Below are 13,159 nucleotides of genomic sequence, written 5' to 3'. Positions count from 1 at the left end.
ACAAGAAAACCCTTTTCTCGAAAACTTAAACAATTATCCTACATCAACTCCCATATTATAAGGTTTTTCAGTTGAAAAATCCTTTTATGGATCAATAAATCCCTATACAAACGTGTAGTAGAGGTTGTGTTGTGCTTCCTTTTCTGTGTGGGTAGAGGAATACCTAGCTAAACTACAAGGATAAGTATGTCGTGCACGTAGCCATAAATAACAACAGAATCGAGAGAACAATACAGAAACAAGTTTTCCTGCAATTTAACAAAACCAAACCAGACCAGAAACATATCCGTTATTTGCTTCCATACAAATAGCCCAGGCAGGCAGGAGAATCCAAGGACATAACCAGCAGACCAAAAAGCTCTTCGTTTCTTGTTTTCACTTCCGATTTACAATTGTGCTTGAGGGCAATTAGTCTTACCCCGTTACTAATTATTCTAATGGTCTATGTTTCCAATACAGAGCATTTTAGCATCATTTTGGCTATCTATAGCAGCTGTAGCAGCTGTATAAGTTTACACATCCTGCCTACCAATTTAGCCAGTTTGACTAACCCTCTTATTGCTAACAACACACCGCTATTATTTTCGAAACATCATGGAAACCTTAACGATTGTGGGGATGTGAAATTTTGAAGGTTTTCAGAAACGTATTTTATGGATTCTCAAATACTAGCTATCCATTTTAGAGAGCCCTAAAAGCCTTATGGCTGGATATGGAGATCCTTTAGTATCCCCCAATTAAGCAAACTGTTTCAGCTTTTGTGCCTGTGTAAATTTGAGATATCCAAAAGTAAATGGAAATTAAATTCAATGTAAATGAAACAAAGGGGAAATTTGGGGGGTTCTCAATATCCAATCAATTATACAGATGATTGCAGAGAGAAATATAAGACAAATTGATTGAGAAGACTTAATAATACAAAGCCAAAGAGAAAAGCAGTGTTGTTATACGAATTTTTGAGGAGGTATTAAATTTTCATCAGATTGACGTTATAATCCCCCGTTTTTTTTTTAACATAGGGGAGCCTATCCAAATGTTTAATAATTTTTCAAATGGCCGGTTATTTGTTGGATTGGACAAAAAAAAAAAAAGTTTGGTAAACCAATTCTGTAAAATAGTATACAGATAAAATAGATAGATATTGAAAAAAAATTGTAACATTCATGAAACTTGTCAAAAAATTTGCTTTTGGGATAAGAATAAGAACTAAGGACAAAAAATTAGATGGAAGGGGGTTCTTTTCGCGGACAGGATATAGTGAAAAAATTGTTTGTGGAATGTGATCATATGAGACATGTTTTTAAGGTATTTTGTGATGCTGAATCTAATGACATAAAAATAAAGTCAACACGATTGCTCTAAGAAAAGTTATTGTCGATTAAAAACAAAAGCGCTTGTTTTTTAGCTTCACAAGGTAAAATGTTATCGAAACCCATGTGAAAAATATGATACACTGATGAAATTCGTGATGAAGGTTTTAGATTTAAAGAAGGAACACAGGATCCATAAAGTGTTTAAAAATATTTTAAGTGAAAGAGTGTTTTTTTTTTAGGTGTTGAGTTATGTGTGAGAAAGGTATGATAACTGCTGACATACATTTTGTTAATTTTTTTAAAGTTGGTGAAAAAGTTTTGTTTATTATAAGAACTAAGAATCTACAGGGTTTACAAAATTATCTTGAGTGAAAAGGTGTTTTTTTTTCTAAGAAATGATGAAATTCGGAATTAGTACCACAAAAAATGGGACAACAATGTTACACCAATAAAAATTTGTACAAATGGTGAAAGGTTGTTTTTTGAGAAAAAAGAAAAATCCACGATTAGTCCGATAAAATCAATGGTATATAAGGTACCCTTAGAAAATTTATAAAAAATGTTAACATGGGAAAAACGAATAAAATAAGTCTTTAGATTTTTTTCATCTGAAGTTGTTTTTTTTTTAGGTGTAGAGAAATTGTGAAATTCAGCAAAAATATCATCGTTAAAAGGGTGTTTTTTTTTTAGTAAAAACAAAAATGATTGGCCATCCCACTGAAATTCGGTAAAACTCTTTGAATTTAGGATAAAAAGCAAGAATAAAGAGTTTTTACCGACTTCCAAAAAGGAGAAGGTATTCAATTCGTCTGTATTTTTTTTTTGTGTTTGTAACCTCATACATAACTTTTGACTGAGTGAACCAATTTTGATAATTCTTTTTATATTAGATAGCTGGTGGCTGCGATGTGGTCCCATTTCAATTTCGTTCATGGGAACTATAAGAAAAACCATAAAACCCTGTTTTCATCCATGGAAGTCGGTGTTGTTTTTTGATAAAAAAGATTATCATAAAAAAATGTTGGTGTTTTTTTCGAAGAGATAGTAGAATCTGTAATTGGTCCCAAAAAGCCAATGATATAGCTGTTTTATAAAATAATTTTGAAAAATTAATTTTCAATGTAAAAATTTTGAGAAAATGAAATGAAAAAAAGCTAATACTAATTTTTTAAAAATTTATGTTCTTAAATAAAAACATAAACAAGAATGTATTGCCGTTTTCAAAAAACTAAAATTTAACCAAACCTATGTATTTTGTTATAAGAAACTCCTTTATTTTATGTTTTACATGGCTGGACTTGTTGGTAAATTAATTTATGAAACATTAACCTTGCTTCTATTGCATATTTTTTAAACATTCAGAGTTGTTTGAAGATACAATTAAGTGATATTATATTGGATTAACTCTGAGAAGTTAATCCTTTTTGAATTGAAAACGACTGAAGACTGATCTGTGAATTTTTCGTACTAACGCTGTGCGTGAATTGCGTTAAATAGTTAACCCTGTGTAAAATTTTTGACGCTATTGAGGTGAATACAAAAATTTCAGCTGTATGGCTTAGGTATTGTTTAATATTTTTATCTGCCTCTTTTCTGCAATGATATTGCTTTTTAATACTATAATAATAATAAAAAAAAAACAATTGCAAAAAAAATGTAGCCTTATTTACCCAGGTTCGAGAGCCCATTATATTTTTAACAGCTACAAATTTTGTATTCATCTCAATAGTGTTAAAAATTTTTCACAGGGTTAACTATTTAACGCAATTACACACGGCCTAAGTCTGGGGCACCCCCGCCGCGCCGCGCCGATGGGCTCTAGCTGTAAGGGCCTTAACCCTTAATGCAACAAAATCTTGGCTCGATCAATTTACACGTTTTAGCTCCTTGACACATACCTTCTGAATCACCCTGTATGTACTGAGAAGTTCCTAACTCGGTTCCTCTTATAATGACAAACGCTTTAAAACTTGACTAGATAGTATTGTGCCCTTGGATTTACAAGGTTTAATCATTTATATCTGAGTGAAAAAAAAAATAACATCAATCAAAGACGTAAATGTCATCTTTAACATTCCTATAGGAAATTAACAAATAATGACTCCTTCAAAAAGAAAAAAAAAAAAAAAGAAGAACACTTTTTTTCCTGACATTCCCGTATAATATTATAAATCAATTTTTATGAAACCAAGTCACACTTGCATGGAAAAACAGAAACCTCGCTGCCATCATCATCACATATTGCTTTAATATTTTTTTCCAATTTTTTTTTTTTTTATTTTGCTCTTTCCACTCGATTGAAAGGATATTACTGAACAGGATATTACAGCATGTCCCCAAGTGCATAAGCGTCAGGCAGTGAAAATGTATATATGGGGGATTGTATGGAATTCAGGAAAAAGGACATCTGGAAACTATTTCGTATCGAATGTGATTCCATTCAATATTCGATTTTGCACTATTACATGAGTGTATACTGTATATGTGTGTATCCTGATAACCAACACCTTTTCTTCGTAACATATCCTCACAGCTCACACCCAACAAAACTGGGGCCATGAAATGAAGAAATGGTTATGGGTTACGTATATGTTTCTGCACTATAGTCTTCTAAATCATCCAAGTGTGCTGTGAATCAATTGAATGAAAATAGTTTGTGGTGTTTAAGGACATTCCGTGTCATTTGAATTAAGTCACAGTTTTCCTTCTAAAGGATGTAGGGCATAAAATTAGTTTGATTTCTTATTCGGGTGAGTTTAAATTCTCAATTGAGTTTTACCCACAGAAACGGTTTCAAATACACAGAGGTCTGAATTTTCCTAGCTCCAAAACTAATATTCTTTTAAAAAAAGGACACTGGATTTTAAGCTACTGAAGTAAGCTTCTTCTAACTGACTTCTTTATGCTTTTAATGTAGCTTCGTTTAACAAAGTTATTGAGAGAATTTGAGTAGTCTTATAGTTTGACATGAGCCATGAGGTCTTGAATCTCCAGCGAGATAAATGTGTTTTTCAAAACCAAATTAAGGACTACTTTTTCGTATTAGAATGTCAAAAAAGCTTAATCAATCGATCCTGACTGTATCACCCTGTTATATTAGAAACAAGTAGTAGTTGAAGAGAGATAAAAGATAAAACCTATGGCATGAATTGAGTGCGAATATAAATCACTTATCTAGAGCAAAGTCTCAATATCACTTTTTGTCTATGTGGAAGAAGAAGAAGAAGTGATACTGATTTATAGTAACGGCGGTGTGTGACGACAGAATTGATGTTTGTTTATTTTGATTTCGATTAATTGATATGAAACCGAGGATATCAGGTTGTTTTTGAGATATCCTTAAGAATACTTTTGTGTCAGTCAGGGAGTTTTAGGAATTTTGTGAACCACAATCATGTATCAGAGTATAAAAACAATTTCTATGTTTTGGGATGATAAATTGTTTATTCCTTCTGTTTTCGAAATGACACATACAAAAATAGAAATCCCGTTAGGAGGGCAAATAATTGTGTATGTGTGTGTAATTAATATCAAAAGACAACAGAGTGGATTTAGGAAATCAAAATAAAAAAGCAGTAGCCTTTTGGTTTATGAAAGATAAATTGTATATATTTAATCAAGTGGAACCGATTTATTTTTAGTTAAGTTAAACAAATGGAATCCTTTTTATCTTATCGTGGTTTATTCACTGAGATTTGTGTGTGTAAACATATACTTCATTAACTTATCTGCAAATAACAGAAATCGGTTAAGGGAGAAAGATTGATTTGAGAAACAACTTTTGTGTGTAGTTAAATACCTATGAGGTTTTCCAAAATTTCACAAAGGGTATCAGTACCTATAAATGTGATAGTTAAATATTATGTATTTTGGTTGTCTTATTTTCAAATTTAGGCAAGTCAAAGTTAGGGAGTTTCATTTTTTCAAAATTTTGATTTTCATATGACTTTGCTAACGCTCCGAGCCTGAGCGATGTACAAATTATGTAGCTATACAAAATTTCAAGAAGAATGGTTGATTTTAAGAGGAAAGAAAAATGGTTCAAATAGACCAAAAACAGTAGATTTTGAAAGTATATATTTTATCCAATTTTAGCCGTATTCTATTTTTGTAACTATTATGTCGAAAAATAAAATATCTTCTTTTTTGTCCGTTACATTTTCAATCATATAATAAAACGGCAAACACTTATTTTGTGGTACAAAATACGCGGCCCACAAAAACCGAAGGGGCATAAATTATATACCGAACGATAGGAAATTTTATCTAGATGTGCAGAATGTATACTTTATTTATATTTTTTTACCGAAATAGATAAAATAAATAAATTAAAATTGAGGAAAAAAACAAAAACAAATAAGCTGAACCACGCCCTCTCCCTTCTGGAAGTGGAAACTTCTAAAAGCAAAAACGGGAACCTTCGAAGACGTTCTCGAATTTCGAATAAAATTAAGTGTTGCATATTCTTAGTAGTTAATAAAGTGATTTATATAGTGTGCTTATTTGAGCATAAATAAAAGTTACAATTGGCACTCGAATTTTGAGTGCGGGGTCGGCTAGTACCTATAAATGTTCAAAAAATAAAAATGGACTATTTAGTAAAAACATCAAAAATATCGTTGTTTTTTTTTTGTTCTCTTTTTTGAGTAGTTTTTCTTAAGTTTTTTACAATAATTTAATTTTAAATTTTTTTAAAAAGATACATATCGATAGGAAATTTTATTATATACAAAAAATTACTTAATACAAATTTCAAAATTCAGCTTGCTTTTCAAGTTATAGACAAAAACTCAAAAAGTAACAAAAAGAGTAGAAAATATTGATCAATACAAAAATGGCTATGTCTTTATAATTTATAAATAGATTTTGAAAAAAAAATTATCTTGTTATCTTTGTCAGAAAGTGTACTAGACGTAAAATTTTTAAACTATGAGGAATCGAAAGATTTTGATTTTTTCTTTCAGTAAGAAATTTTTTTTGGCAAAAACACCTTTAAAAAAATTTTTTTTTAATGTTTTTATATATTGCACTTAAAAATCTGGAATGACGCAGAAAAATTGTCTAGTGTTTCTAGGTTATTTATTCAGCTTTCAGATGCTGGTTTTTGTGTTCATCATTTATTTTTTTTTTCCACTTCAGATTCTTTGATGTAGTAAGCTTAGAACAAGCTTTTATCTACGATCAGAGGCTCATCATAAGTGCATGTTAGTGGTTAGTAAACAAAAAATACAACCTCCCACATGCACAATATAAAACAAAATAATTACGAACAAATTTACAAGTTATACAATTATAAGTACAAAAAATCCAACATTATATAATTTATTTAAAACATTGATTAACAGTCACGATTGTGGAGCACTGGTTCGAAACAATGTTTTTAAACCCATTTTCGTCAAATTAAAGTCTAAGGATGAATGGTTCAAGTTAAAAAGTTTACTCATGCGACTAAGAGGCTCATTAATACCATAGTTTGTTCTATGAAAGTCGATATGCAAAGGTTCAAATCTTCGTAAAAGGTGAGATCCACCCGGATAATTTATACCAATACAAGCTAATAGATCAGGAGCGTCAATTTGGGAATTAATTAGCTGATGAAGAAAGATTAAATCATTATTTACACGTCTCTGTGCTAAAGTTTGCATCTGAAGAAGTTGAATACGATGTTCATAAGGTGGCAAGTTGAAAGGATCGGTCCAAGGAAGACCTTTTAGAGCGAAGCGTACAAAATTGTGTTGAATAGATTCAATTCGGTTTTTATGAACTTCATAAAAAGGACTCCATACTTGAGAAGCGTACTCAAGATGGGGTCGAACGTAGCAGTTGTACAAAGATAGAGTAACAAATGGATCATCAAATTCCTTTGCCCAACGTTTAATAAAACCAAGCATTGAGCTCGCTTTATTTACTATAAAATTGATGTGTTCAGTAAATCCTAAATTTGAACTAAATTGGACACCCAAGTCTTTGAAACTAAATACTCGACAAAGTTTATGTTGCAAGATGTAGTAATCAAAAGTATTAATGACTCGTTTTCTCGAGAATGTAATTGTTTGGCATTTAGCTGGGTTAAGTGAAAGGCCATTTTTACCACACCAAACATTAAAACTGTTAATATCGCTTTGTAGAAGTATACGATCATTGTCAGACTTAATTTCTTTAAAAATCTTCATATCATCAGCAAATATTAGAATATCACTTGAAGTTATGCACGAGATTACGTCGTTTATAGCTAAAATGAATAAAAATGGGCCTAGGTGACTTCCCTGAGGGACTCCAGAGTTGGCTATGAAAATATCTGAAAGACAGTTTCTAAATTTGACCTGATAGGATCTTTGGTTAAGATAAGATTCAACCCAGGCAATAAAAATACGTGGAAAACCAAAAGCTTTTAATTTGAAGATTATTATTTTATGACTAAGTTGATCAAATGCCTTTGAAAAGTCAGTGTAAACGCAGTCAACTTCATTACCCTTTTCTAATGCATTTGAACATTTATTTAAGAAGCTAAGAAGATTAGTTGTAGTAGATCTTTTTCTTACAAAGCCATGTTGCTTTTCACTTATCAGATTTTTACTATAAAATGCTAGACTATCACAAACAACTTGCTCAAAAACCTTTGGAATGCAGGATAGTTTCGAAATAGGCCTATAATTCTTTATATCTGTCTTATCACCCTTCTTGAAAACAGGAGTGAGGAATGACTTTTTCCAGATGGAGGGAAATTTTCCTGACTTGATGGAAAGTTTGAATAAAAATGTTAGAGGCTGAACTAGGGAGTTTCTACAGTTTTTTAATACTATTGGTGGCACACCATCTGGGCCAGCAGAACAATCATCATTTAAGGATGAAAGAAGGTCTAACACAGTACTTTGCAGTACAGGGATGTTCGTACAGCTCGTTTCGGAATATGAATGTAAATTTTTGAAATAGACTTCGTCAACATCAACAGTCTTATTAACAAATGAATTACGAAAGTTACTGGCGAAAGCATTGCAAATGTCAAATGTTTGATGTAATGTAATATCTTCATGAGTGAAATTTGCTGGATATCCATCTGAGTTTTTCTTTGAGTTAACAAGGTTCCAAAATGACTTTGGATCTTTTCTTAGGGAATTTCCTTTCTCAATCATGTAGTCGGTGTACAAATTTTTTGAATGAGTTTTGAATTCTTCAAATAGTTCAACGTAAGAAGCGTGATCAACTGGTGAAAGGGTTCTTAAAAAAAGTTTCCATGCTTTATTTCGTTTATTTCTAAGTATTTTTAGGTCTTTTGTGTACCAAGGGTGACTAAAATTATTATTATTATTTGATTTTTTCATGGAAAGGGAATTTACAAGACAGCTGTTAAGGATGTTATAAAAATTTGTAACTGCTTCATCAATATTAGATAATGTAAGTATATTTTCTATCCCTGAACTAGATATGTTTTCAGAAAGCAATTCGAAATTTGCTTTTTTAAAATCAAGAGTGTAAGAGCAATCAAAATCGTTACTGTTTTCAGTAATATGATTGCTCCAGTCAAAGAAGATATCCAAAGGTGGATGGTAACCGTCTATATTAGTGATACCAGTTCTAGACTCTAGAACAAGAGTACTAATAGCGTCAGAGGAAAATACTAAATCGAGAATTCGATTTTTATAGTTTTTAATACAGCTTATCTGCTGTAAGTCAGTATACAAAATTTTGTCTAATAAAGCAAGCTCATTTTGTGAAGATGTTAGTGAAGCTTCTTGATATGTTTCATCATCGGAAGGGACCCAATCAATGTGAGGTAAATTGAAGTCTCCTAAAAGTAATATGTTGCTATTGGAGCAAGACAGGTCAAGTACGTAATCTAAAGCCATCGAAAGCTCTGTATAAGAGGATGATGTACTTTTTGGAGGGATATATACATTTAGAATATAAATTGATTTAGTCATTGAAGAAATTTTAACGCAGATTAAGTCAATTGAGAGCTTAAACGGGAATGATATGGAAGAAGAAACAAATTTATTTCGAACCGCTACTAAGACACCTCCTCCGAGTTCCTTTGCATTTCCAGTGTGGCGATCTTTTCTGTAAACTAAGAACTCTTGACAAAATAGTTCCGTGTCTAAAAAGCTAGCATTTAACCAAGTTTCTGTTAAAATAAATATATCATGTGGAAATGTTTGTGAATTCATGAAGATGTCAGCGGTTTTGCTGCGTAACCCCCTTACGTTTTGGTAAAAGAGGGCAATCCTGCTGAGTTTTTTGTCGAAGGTGTTTTAGATACAGGGTGTTTTTTTGTGATGGAGAACTCTTTAACTAAGGTTTCTAGGGGCCAAATATGAGTGTTGCAAATGGAATCAAAATAAGTTGGGTTTGTTACAATTTTAAATGATGAAATAAAACTATTGGGCTTACTTATTTTTGTGCACTTAACAGATGTTGTTGAAGGAATGCTTTTACAAGAAACTAAATGGGAAATAATATCATCAGGAGATGTATTAGGGTCTAAACGTGAAACGAAAATCGATCTTGGTTTCGAAACAGCCTTGATTATATTAGTACTAGCAACGGTGGTTGTCGAGGCTACTGGTTGAGTAGGATCAGGTAATACGGCAATAGGATGAGGATTTGTGTTGAGATTTGTGCGTTTTGGAGATGGACCAGAATTTTTCACATTCGATGAATTGTCTCTCCTTCTTTTTTTGTTAACTTTTTGGGTACGTACATGAGCTTTGTTTATACCGGAACCAGACTGGGCAAGAATATCATCATCGTGAGAAGAAATTAAATATGGAGGAAGGTCAGGAACTAAATCATCAGTTGAAGTGGAGTTATTTACCATACTGTTAGTTATGGAAAAAGAATTTAAATTTGAGACCGCAGTATTAAAAACATTCAGAAGTTCTTCGAAACCTTTTGAGAGTTTTAAAATGTCTGCTTTAAAAGAAGACATTTTGAAAGCTAATGTAGATATAGATAATTCGCGGCAATCAGGGCAATACCAATAGGCAAACTTTGAGTTAGAAATCTTTTCGATAAAACCATTAGTGGAACCAATGCATTTTGCATGGTAGAGATTACCACACGGTCCGAAACAAGCATATAAAGGAGTAGAAATCGACCCATCAGAACAATTTTTAGTCGAGCAAACCATGGTATTTATGAGAAATACAATAAAAAAAATTAAGTAAAAATGATATTTAAAAATATAAAAAATAAAAAAAATAATAAAAATAAGAAAAAATAATAATATTGAAATAAACAAATTAAATAAGAAATAATAAAAAAACAAAAAAAAAAAAAATTGTATGAAAATCAATTAAAAAAAAAGAAATTGATTTTTGGTCAGACAGCGGGAATTGAACCTGAACCCCTAAGAATAAAAAAAAATAATCAAAAAGAACCACGCTTTTACCACTTGAACCGCGGACGCTTTTAATATTTTAAAAACGAATTCAAATAAGAAGCTAATAAAATGGGCTTAAAAATATTAAAACAAAAGAAAGTGAGCTATGAACTAATAAATGGAATTTATAATGAGGGGAAGTGCTAATGCATATACCTATAGGAAAAATACATTGACACATGCAAATAAAGAAAAAAAACACTCAAACTGAGGGAAACTTGTTTTTTTTTTTTATTTTTAATAATTACCGGAGACTATTTTTTTTATTACTATATTATACTATTTAATTTTAAACACTTTTAACACAATTAAGAGAATTATTATAGATAAATACAAAATAGTACACTTTTTTCAGTGCACTAACACAAAAATTTGAAATTAAATTTAAAAATTTACTAATAAAAACGACAAAAAACACGGAGACTATTATAACACACAGCTACAATAAATGAACCAGTGCTGTCCACTCAAGATATAACGACAAGAAACTTTGAAAACTTATATCTCGAAAACATCATCGTTATTTTTTAAAAATGATTTTCGAGTCCCTGAGGTCAATGAACGTAAGAAAAAAAATTGAGTGTCAATTTTGTCTGTAAGCCAGTGTAATTTTAATATTTGGTCTACTCTTTTACTGTATAATATAATGTTTCTTTTATACTAACTTAATTAAAAGATATTATTCTGGATTTTAAAAGTTAAAACAAAAACACTAAAGTAAATTCAAAAATAACCCAAACGGAGTAAAAATTAAATTTTACTTTAAATTCACACCAGAATGACTCAAATGTATTTAGTTTCACTCCCTATATAACAACTGTCTATCTTACCAAAATCCTATTTTAAGTTTTTTTTTTTGTTTGTGTGTTTGTGTTTGGTCTTCTTTAAGTGCATAGCATACAAATTGGTAAATAAACCTCAACTAGCGAAATCTGTACTTTTCTCCTAATACCATGAGTATAGTGGTTGTAAAAGTTACACCCTTCTTCTAAGCGCATTATGTGCCATTTCGGGGTTTTTTTGATGCTGCTTTGTGAAAAATAATACAAAACAAAAAAAAAAAAAAACAATCGCACATCCATTTTACTCGCATCTCAAAATAGAGATCAAGTGAGAGCAAAAAAAATTTAGATTCAACAACTGGTTGTAGAAAGTTACAGATTTTTAAGCTTTGTTTTATACTGTTTTTTTTTTTTTTTTTTATAGAAGGTTTATAGGTGTAAAAATATGTGAAAAGATAAAAATAAGTAGAGAAGAGTAATTTTTTTTTAAATGGCGGAGAAATCTTTTAGTCTTTGTAAAACTTTAAGTTTAATATCAGTTTAATTTTTTTTTATGATTCCATTACACATCCTTTAAGAATCTAGGTATACTTACATCTCAAGTAAAAAAGTGAAAATGAAAAAGTTTTTTTTTGAAGTTGAAAAACCACCAGTGGCAGCGCTCACAGCTAACACCAACTCTGAATGTAAATTGACATTAAATGGACTTAGATGCAGCTATTTCGTAAGTCTTCATCTTCAACCCTCTGGTGTTTTTCAAAAAAAAAAAAAAAAAAAAAAAATAAGAAAATTTGTGGAAAAAAATGTGAAGCAATTTGCCCGTCTGTCGCTCTGTCAAGTTCTTCTTTCGTTTTAGAGTTCATCTTATCCATTCCTATAACATCGCACATCGCAACGGTAGAATAGATTGGAATGAATATTGTAGAGCAACAGCATCTAGTATTAAAAGAAAGCTAATGATGATGATGATGAAAATGATGCAAGTGATGTGGAAGAAGAAGTAGCTTTTTAAAGGATAATCGTGGTGTGTTTTTCAACATTTTGATATTTAACGAATTGAAGGATTAGGATAAGAAATGATATCTTCTTTTTGAATAGGTAGTATAAATATTAAACTGTTAAATCAAAGGACTTAAATTTGGGGGAAAGAAAAAGGTTTGTCTCTCATTTATCTAGAACTTAAACTTAAACCGATGAGTTTATAGAAGTGATCATACAGAAATTTTTCTACTATAAAGCTTTACAGAAGCAATTTAAGCATTTTTAAAGCTTCAAAGAAAAACAAATATCCATAGGTATTTCGCGTGTGCTTAAAATACAAATCAAGTTTATTTAGGGAATATTGGAAGCTTTAAAAACCAGAAGAAATTTTAAAATCTGCAGAAGAACTCGGCAATTAAATGTAGTCAAATTGGACTTATTTTTAAAATCAAAGAATTTTTTTTATTAATTTTAAGAATTTTGGTATAAAAATAAAAAAAAACTTAGTTCTAAAATTAATTTTTTTTTATAAAAAGGCTTGTAAAGAGTAGTATTGTTTTAACGATTATGATCCATATTTGTATTTATTCTTTTTATTGCAAATTTTGAAAATTTTCGGAAAACTGTTTTTGACTCAATTTTTCGACTTTAAGTGGAGTTACAAAATTTTCATCAAAAGTCCTCAGACTTAACTCAACCATTGT

The 13,159-nt window shown here is 30.6% G+C and overlaps 1 protein-coding gene across 1 annotated transcript in view; it reads right to left on the bottom strand.

Annotated features, from left to right (window-relative positions):
* LOC129909593 (uncharacterized) overlaps positions 1-10,440 on the bottom strand; it is a 101,276-nt gene extending 90,836 nt beyond the window's left edge. Inside the window, exon 1 of the mRNA XM_055986667.1 lies at positions 9,702-10,440. Within this exon, the coding sequence (XP_055842642.1) occupies positions 9,702-10,440 (739 nt within the window). The remainder of the gene's footprint in view (positions 1-9,701) is intronic.
* Positions 10,441-13,159: the final 2,719 nt, after the last annotated feature.

The sequence above is a fragment of the Episyrphus balteatus genome, chromosome 2 (assembly GCF_945859705.1).
Source record: "Episyrphus balteatus chromosome 2, idEpiBalt1.1, whole genome shotgun sequence".
Lineage (NCBI taxonomy): Eukaryota > Metazoa > Arthropoda > Insecta > Diptera > Syrphidae > Episyrphus > Episyrphus balteatus.
The sequence above is the reverse complement of the archived record's forward strand: the minus strand, read 5'-3'. Positions and strand labels throughout refer to the sequence as shown.